This window comes from Fukomys damarensis, unplaced genomic scaffold (assembly GCF_012274545.1).
Source record: "Fukomys damarensis isolate Sample0158 unplaced genomic scaffold, DMR_v1.0_HiC HiC_scaffold_11, whole genome shotgun sequence".
Lineage (NCBI taxonomy): Eukaryota > Metazoa > Chordata > Mammalia > Rodentia > Bathyergidae > Fukomys > Fukomys damarensis.
Window position 1 is genome coordinate 21447634 of NW_022900923.1, and position 9709 is coordinate 21457342.

The 9709-nt window shown below is 33.0% G+C and overlaps 1 protein-coding gene across 2 annotated transcripts in view; it reads left to right on the top strand.

The window, feature by feature from the left end:
• The window catches only part of Ralgps2 (Ral GEF with PH domain and SH3 binding motif 2), a 128752-nt gene that overhangs the window by 92252 nt on the left and 26791 nt on the right, over positions 1–9709 (top strand). For both annotated transcript variants that reach the window (XM_010630230.2, XM_010630231.2), the window contains exons 9-10: positions 4687–4824; positions 6179–6269. In XM_010630230.2, the coding sequence (XP_010628532.1) occupies positions 4687–4824; positions 6179–6269 (229 nt within the window). The remainder of the gene's footprint in view (positions 1–4686; positions 4825–6178; positions 6270–9709) is intronic.

Consider the following 9709-nt stretch of genomic DNA (forward strand, 5'->3'; position numbering starts at 1 on the left):
AGATTGGCAAAAATTAACCATACCATCAAATGTAAGAACAAATGTGGGTCAGTAGAGACAAACATATATTGTCAGTGGGATGTAAATTGATAAAGCTTTAAAAGCAGTGTTGGCTCCATCTTGTAAAGTTGAATATTAGTATACCTTAGCAGTTTGATCCAAGTGTGTATATCCTAGAGAAAGTCTATACATGTGTACCAGGAATGTGTACAGTAACATAGAAGGAGTAAGGAAGTAACTCAAAAGTTTGTCAAATAAAATCAATAAGTAAATTGTGATACATTCTCACATTATTCTCAGTTTAAGATTTAAACTTAATAAGATTTATTATTTAGGTTCAGTTTAAATACAGCTGTGTTTAACAATAGAAACAAAATGGTAACAATAGTGAAAGGAAGCAACACAGAATACCATATTTTTTAAACCACTCATGATTTATTCAATTAGCAGTGCCTAGTATCACTTGATTTTTCTATCTTATGCTAAGTACTTTTCAAAACAATGTATTTTTAAATGTATTTAATAAATGCTTAGACATCTCTTAGAATGTAGACATTTTTATAACTTTACAAATATTACTCCATTTAGTCACATGTATAAAATATGATTTTTTTAAAGCTTAAAAATAAGCAAAAGTAAATAATATATTATCCAGAAATACAGGCATCTCTCTGGAGGAAAGAGAATGATCTTAAAATTCAGAACAGTGGTCACTTCTACAAGGAACAAACATGATGTAATAACAGTGTTATAGTTCTTTTTTATCTCATTTAAACGCATAAATTCAGAATGCACACATTAGAAATAATCACATGTGGCAGTGGCTCATTTTGGACAAAATAGTTATAAATAGTGAATGTTGTCATTTGGATTTAATGATAGTGGAAAAATGGCAAGAATTGGGACAATAAGTGCCTGGCTAAAATCTTTCTTCCTCCAAGGCCTTCTCTGATCTCATCAGCAGGCAGTAACTTTTCCATCAAAGAACTTTCGTGAAACTTTGCTTTAACCTTTTACTTTTAACATATCTTTTATTAATATTATTGATGTACATGTGCTAATATCCCTAATGCCCTTTCCTTGAAGAACCTTTTAGCTCTCCTTAAGGAAACTGCAGTTCTTTGTTTTGTTTTTGTTTTTGTTTTTGTTTTTTTGGTACCGGGGATTGAACTCGGGTCCTTGTGCTTGCAAGGCAGGCCACCCAACCGCTGAGCTAAATCCCCAGCCCACTGCAGTTCTTAAATTGACTGGTTTTTCGCAAATGTTGATAACACATACTACATGTGTAAAAGGATAATTTCTTAAACATGAATAGTTATCATCCAAATATAAAAAGCAGTATATGTCCAAAGGCTTTATTTAAATCATTAAATCTTAGGGGAATTGGGAAGATAAAACCATTCACTTCAAGGGATAATTCAAAGTAACACACATATAAGTAATTAGAAATGCTGAAATGAATTCACAAATACTTGCTAAATTGGTCAGCATTCACAGGACAGTAATCAGTTACATTCCACTGAACATAATTCATTGGCATTGTTATGGTCAAGAATTTGTATTACTATCAGTCACAGGTCAGGCACAGTGGTACACACCTGTACAGTAATCCCAGCTACTCAGGAGGCTAAGGCAGGAGAATCACAAATTTGAGGTCACCCTGGGCAACTTAAAAAGACAGTCAAAAAAAAAAAAAAAATGTTAGGGGCTGGGATGCAATGCAGCTCAGTGGTTGAACACACTGAGTGAATTTGTATTATTACCAGTTTTACAATTTGTAAAATAGCTCACAAGGGCCAAAGAATGCCCTGGAAACTACATACCTAGTGCTCTTTTTATCTTTTTTGCCCATTTCAAGGTCTTTTGTATTTTTTCCAGATCCATATAAACTATGTGCATCAGATATTACAATAGAAATAGAATAAAGGATAAAATAAATAAGTAATACTATTCTGTTTCCCCTGCAAGTTGTTCCTTGAAGGGAGATGAGCAAGCTTCCTTCCTTGAAAGGATCAGATTTGAAGGAAGGGTTGCTTTTTGTTTTCTTAAGTAGAGGGAAATTCAGTGTATTTTGGTTATATGAAGGGGGTCACTAGGAGGGAGGTGAGATGGTAGAGGTACAGTGGATGTTTGGAAAGAGGCAGTAGCCGTTACATTCAGTATTGCAATTTAGATTTTTTTTTTATAAATTTAAATTTTTCATTTTTATCTTTTTCAGCTGTTTTACGGTAGCTTTGCATACAAAGCACGAGGGTAATAAGTATTTAATATTACCACTTCACAACTTTTAGCCTTTTATAAAGTCTTTGAAATTATTTTCTATTCATCTCATTTGATCGCTTATATTTTTCAGTTAGGCAAGTAGCTGAGAGCATTGTTCTCTGGTAATAGTTGACTTTCTCTTCTGAGAATGGAGGAAGTGAAAAAGACCAAGGCTGTAGATTCATTGGAAGACATAGGGGGAAAATGTACTAAAGGTTGGTGGCTTAGAGAATACAGTGGTGCCTTGGTTCATAAACTTAATTCTTTCCACAATTCTAGTCGTAAACTAAATTGGACAAGAACCAAATCAGATTCAGTAGTTAGGTTCTATATTGACCATATGGGGAAATTTGGCACTGAACTGGGTATATAAGATAGAAGATTTGAATGGTTAGAGATGTGTCCAGAAAACATTCACAGTAGAAGGAAATGGCATATATAATAACATGGGGCTTATTTTGAAGACAGTGTGTCATTTTGGTTCCACTGACCCTGACAATTCATGAAAGCAGAATAATAAATAAGAAAGTACACATTTTTTTTCTCTCCTACTATAGTTGTCTTACACATTTTACATGTGCGTGGTAAACTCACAGGAAGTATTTTAAAGTGAGTGACCTTCCATGTTTGAGACTAATGCAACCAAATTATTTTGGGATATGTTTTATTTTTATCGGTAAAAGAAACATTGAAGGGGGATAGGAAAATAGAACTTATAGTCACATTTAAAAAAAAAAATCCACTTGTCAGGTGTTGTGGTGTATGCCTGCAATCCCAGGACTCAGAAGGCTGAGGGCAGAAGGATTGCAGAAAGTTCCAGGCCATCCTGGGCTACATACAAGACCAGACCAAATTACATGGCAAGACCCTGTCACAAGGAAAAAAAAAAATCCAGTTGATCTTTAAACCTAAGAAATTTCTACTAAATTGAGACAATTTCAAAGTACTGAAGTTAGGATTCATTCAAGTAGTAGTTACAATAGTAGTAGTCAATTCAAGATACGGCTTTAGCTGTTGCTGCTATCGATGCATAACATACTGCTATTATTTAGTCTTTTTATATAAATATAAATATATATACATATATATATATATATAAATTGAATTTTGGGAAACTAACAGTGCTGCCAACTTTGGAAAAAGTCATCCCAATTTACTGTGTTGAGTCGGCATTGTACAGAAATGGTCAGCCATATTGGTCTAGAAATGTTAATTTTTATTTCCATGTGTATAGGTGTAACACATCATACTAAATATGTAAGGTCATATCTACGTGGGTTTGACTACAGAAACTAATAAAGTATTCTCTAAATAATGAAAAAAAGAATAAGATAAGACTATAAGAGCGAGAAGCAACTTAAATATGTTCGGGGACCATTTTCATCTCCAGAATTAAGGATTATTTTAATGTTACATCATTGCCTTTTCTCTTTTACTTTCCTTTTTAGTTTTATTTTAGGATTCCCTATTTTTAATGCTCATACAGAGATTTCTTTAACTGAAGTACCGAATAGTTTCTTTGGTGTGAAAAACTGTAATAGTACACAGGATCCTAATGAGATAATTAGTAATGTGAAATAGGAAGTAAAGGGCTAAAGGTGTAGGGAAAGTGGGAAGGATGGGGGAAAGGTAATAAGGGAGAGGAAAAAAATATGAGAAACTGAAAAAATGGAAATGAAGTGTGTGTGAATGGGGAGGGGAGAAGGGGGTGAACGGAGGACAGGGACAAGGGGAAAAAATGAGAATCAAGACCTATTATGTAAAGGTACAGGATCCCAATGATGAATGTAACTGTATTGTATACCTAGATTGTACCAATAAACTCAATAAAAAGAAAAAAACAAACAAAAAGATATGGCTTTAGGACTTTTTTTTTTTTTTTTTTTTTGGTACTGGGGACTGAACTCCAGGCCTTGTGCTTGTGAAACGGGTGCCAGAACCACTGAGCTAAATCCCTGGCCCTAGGACTAATATTAACTTGCCTATCTTAGGCACTGGCTGATCTAGCTACAATTAACTTCTTAATCATAATAAAACTTGAAAAATAGGTAATAGGTGTTGAGTATAAAAACTGAGATTCAAAATTTAAAATGTCTTTCATACAACTAGTCAGAAGCAAAGCCAGTTCAGCCTTTTTCCTTTTTAAGTCCCATACATGCCAGAGTTTCTGATTGCAGCTTTAAACATAATTAAAAACAATATCATAAGAAGACATTTAAAAGGAACTTACCATATCCATGTCTGACCCCAGCTTTAAGGAACTCTAGGCCCCAATCACCATATGTAACTTATACATTAATGACAATATATTTTAAATTTGGCAGACATTGGAATGTATATATAAGTGAACTTTTTCTCCTTCACTTTGTCATGTTCTTCCAAACTACAAGTAGGAAATCATTCTTTTATTTAACTTTCTTTCAGGTATCTATTTGTCAGACTTAACATACATTGATTCAGCATATCCATCAACTGGCAGCATTCTAGAAAATGAGCAAAGAACAAATTTAATGAATAATATCCTTCGGATAATTTCTGATTTACAGCAGTCCTGTGAATACGGTAAGTTTCTGAGGGATAACGTTAAGCTGTTATCGTGCTGTGGTTTCATTGATTCACTGACATATTGATGACAGCTTCTTACCCAGAGAACATCACTTCCTTATTCTCCACTGTAACATAAAGGAAATTTGTGGTCTTCTACTTCACCATTTGCTATTTAGCATTGTGTTTTGTTTTGAAGATACAGGTTGTCCTTGTGTTGCCCAGTCTGGCCTTGCACTGTTGCACTTAGTGAATCCCCTTGTCTCAGCTTACTGAGTAACTGGGGCTACACTTGTACCTCATGGTGCCCAGGATAGCATCCTAAGATTTTTTTTTTATAAATTTAAATTCTTTTATTTTTATCTTTTTCTGCTGTTTTACAGAGCTTTGCGTACAAAGCAGAAGGATAATAAGTATTTAGTATTACCACTTCACAATTTTTAGCCTTTTATAAAGTTTTTGAAATTGTTTTCTATTCATCTCATTTAATCACTATTTTGTAGCTAGTTCTTATATTTTTCAATTCGGAAAGTAGCTGAAAACATTGTTCTCTGGTAAGTTGACTTTATTGAGTCAGACATTGAGCAAATCAGTTTTTGTCCAAGATGTATTTTATGGACTGACATACTTTGAAAAATAAGTAATCCCAAATGATTAGAAAAGTGAGATCTTACTGTTTAAATTGCTTTCATCTTGATGAAGGATAGACTCAGCCATTGAAGCCATTAAGTAGTTCTGTCCGTAAACTGGCATAACTTTAATGGTTTGGAAAAAAATGTGTTTAAGTCATCTAATTTATTTCACATAAGTATATCTTAAAACTAATTTTGCATATGTGCAGTTTTAGTTTTTAAAATCCTTCCTGAAAGAGGGGGGTGGGTAGGATTGTATTGAAAGTCAAATCTCTTATTTGCCCTTTCCTCAATTTTTTAGACACAATCTCAGAGAGTAATGCTAACTTAATCTTGTTTGAAATTTGTCATTGGGTTGGGGGGACACATTTATAAGTGGGAGTCAGTTTCCTTTAAAAGAAAAATATCTACCCTATTTCTTATATTGAGTTGAGGCTTAACTAAATCAAAATGAAGTCCCTCTGATTTTCTTTCTATCAAGTTTCTCAAAAATGTGGGACTTTATAATTGGAGCTGGTGATTGTTTTTATTGTATATACAAGCAGTGTGCAGCTAAAACTTTTTAAATTACCTTCAGCTTTACTTTAAATAAATTTTATCTTAGTAATGTTCTCCTACAGTTAATTTCAATTTTGATGCCGCGTGGCCTTAATTTTTCTTTAATTATTTTTCTCAGTTTAACTTTTCAGTTCTCTTTCAAGTATACTTTATTGTATAATTATTTATAACCTTTTGCCTAGATATTCCCATGTTGCCTCACGTCCAAAAATACCTGAACTCTGTTCAATATATAGAAGAACTGCAAAAATTTGTGGAAGATGATAATTACAAGTAGGTTGGATCTTCAAAATTGGTTTGTACTTTGTCCTGTCCTCCACTCTTTTATTTAAACATCTAAATGTCTTTTAATATCTAAAACCTACATTATATATGGGTACCTACTTTAGTGGTGCTTTAACAGTGGCAGAGATACTCAACATACTTCTTTTTAATCACTTGGTATTACTGAATCAATATATAAATGTCATTTGTTCCTTTATTTAAAAGTATTTTGTCTTTCTCAATTATAAAGAGCTGAAGTTTGATAGTTCAAACTTAAATTTCTTTCTCCATATTCAATCATCAAATCTTTATGGAAGTATATTTTAATAGAAACATTCATATAACATTCTATAAAATAGAAAAGTTCCTTTTTTAAGTGGTAATTTTTGAACATATCTTTGTATTTTTGGGTATTGAAAGAATGTTGAACTTTCTTGCCCCTGTGTTATTGATGTGCTTCTTCAGTATAGCACCCACATTTACTTTATTCCCTGTATTATAGCAAATCCCTTATTAAAGATTTTTAAATGACTTTTCAAGTAACTGATACTGATGCTACTCCCTAGCGCCCCTAATACTGCTTAGGACAGCAAGATTTTTACATCGTTGCCCTTTTTCATGTTCTTGGCTTTCAAAATGTGAGAGGATTTAGAGCTTATTTCTCTCCACACTTCTCATTTTTCTTTTAGCTTCATTTGTTAATTTTTAAAAATATATATATACATTTTTTGCTTAGCTTTAAAAATAAAATAGAGATGGTATCTCACTGTCTCACTATTTGGCCCAAGCTGTTTCCAAACTCCTGGGCTTAAGTGATTCTCTTGCTTCAGCTTTCCTGAGAAGCTAGGACCACAGACAAGTTACCATGTCTGCACACTTAGCTTTATTATGCCAACTGTTACCAACCTTCCAAATTGAATTTTATGTCTTCTAAAATTTTTTTCCATAAAATTATATTTTTAAACTATACCAAAATAAAAGACTTATTCTTCAGCATTAATGAAAAACATTTTTCTTTTCCCCTTTTAATTAATCATTATCAATATTCTTATTCCATAGATTTTAACAATCTTTTCATATTTTATAGAACAGAATTAATCCCATTGAAAGCCTAGAAATTCTGGAAAACAACTAGAAATTAATTTTTCTTCAGATATTAACTATATTACATTATGCATATATATTTAAATGTGTAAAAGTTTATTAATGTTTGAAAATACCCTATTGCCATCTTCTTCCCCATACCATAACATTAGTACTTTATGTTTCAATAATGATTTTTACTTTTCACTACGGCCACACCTCCCTGAATGCACCCAATCTCATCTGATTTTTGCTTTGCCAAGGGCTTTTCCATAGTAATTCACTTGAACATATAGGTAAGGCAAATGAATCAGCATTTTAAGGCTGAAGTTGTTTCGCACATTTCTTGGCCAATGTTGTAAGTTTCTTGAATTTGATGGTATCTGGTTCATGAAACTTTCTAGAATTAAAAGAAGTTAAAATAGAAACAAAGTCTAATAATTTTGCATAGATTTTTACTGATTACAGTAAATGTATAATAGATTATTTATTGAAGCTAATTTTTCTTCTGCTGAAAGAATAGATTCAGCCATTGAAGCCATAAGTAGTTCTTACTGTCTATAAACTGGCATAAGATACATCCTGTAAGTCTTTTTTTTTTTTCTTTTTATTGAGTTTATTGGTACAATCTAGGTATACAATACAATTACATTCATCATTGGGATTCTGTACCTTTACATAATAGGTCTTGATTCTCATTTTTTCCCCTTGTCCCTGCCCTCCCTTCACCCCCTCCTCCCCTCCCCATTTACAAACACTTTATTTCCATTTTTTCAGTTTCTCATATTTTATTCGTCTCCCTTATTACCTTTCCCCCATCCTTCCCACTTTCCCTACACCTTTAGCCCTTTACTTCCTATTTCATATTATTAATTATCTCATTAGGATCCTGTGTACTATTATAGTTTTCACACCAAAGAAACTATTCGGTATTTCAGTTAAAGAAATCTCTGTATGAGCATTAAAAATAGGGAATCCTAAAATAAAACTAAAAAGGAAAGTAAAAGAGAAAAGGCAATGATGTAACATTAAAATAATCCTTAATTCTGGAGATGAAAATGGTCCCTGAACATATTTAAATTGCTTCTCGCTCTTATAGTCTTATCTTATTCTTTTTTTCATTATTTAGAGAATACTTTATTAGTTTCTGTAGTCAAACCCACATAGATATGACCTTACATATTTAGTACGATGTGTTACCCTGTACACATGGGAAAAAAATAAAAATAAATTAACATTTCTAGACCAGTATAGTTGTCCGTTTCTGTGCAATGCCAACTCAACACAGTAAATTGGGATGACTTTTTCCAAAGTTGGCAGCACCGTTAAAGTTTCCCAAAATTCAATTCATATGTGTGTGTGTGTGTGTGTGTGTGTGTGTGTGTATATAGAGAGAGAGACTAATAATAGTATGTTATGCATCGATAGCAGCAACAGCTTTTCCAGGTTCTGCAGTCATCTGAACAAAATTATAGACATTCAGCACATTCTATAAAAAAAAAAAAAAACAAAGAAAAGAATAATATCCAGACAACAGCAAAGTTCTGTTGCTGTTGTGGTACCTGGCACCATTTTTTCTATTAGCCTCTTAATCATCATCTGGAAAGAGAACATTCTAGAGTAATATCATTAAATGTAGCTCTGATAAAGCACGGTCCCTACTATGTATCATAAAGCAGGTACTAGATATTTTACATTCATAGAGGTATGATACAGTACCGTCCTACATCAATAATACTAGAATCAGTTTTGGTTTGAAATTTACTTTGTCTGCAAATAAGATTGCTACCCCTGTTTTTTTCTGGGCTCCTGTCACATGGAGAATTGTTTTCTATCTTTTCACTTTCAGTCTATGGGCTTCTTTTTGCACTAGGTGTGTTTCTTGTATACAACATATTGTTGGATTTTGCTTCTTATTCCATTTTGCCAGTCTATTTCTCTTGATTGGTGAGTTGAGGCCATTGACATTGCTGGTTATAACTGATATGTACTGCCTTATTATTGACATGTTATTGGCCTTTTGTTGACTCTTTTTACTTTTTTACCTTCTCCTTTTAATTTCTTCCTTGCCTATTTGATTTGCTCTGTTGGGCCTCATGGTGTTGTTGCCTTCATTGTCTTTTTCTAGGATCTTGTTTAGGACTGCTTTTAGTGCTGGTGTGGTATTCATAAAATTTCTCAGGTGTTTTTTGTCGTGGAAGTGTCGTATTTCCCCATCCATTTTGAAAGAGAGTTTTGCTGGATACATCAGTCTAGATTGGAGATTATTCTCTTTTAGTACTTGAAATATCTCATTCCAGGCTCTCCTTGCCCCAAGGGTTTGTGTTGAAAAGTCTGCTGTGATTCTGATGGGCTTTCCTTTGTAT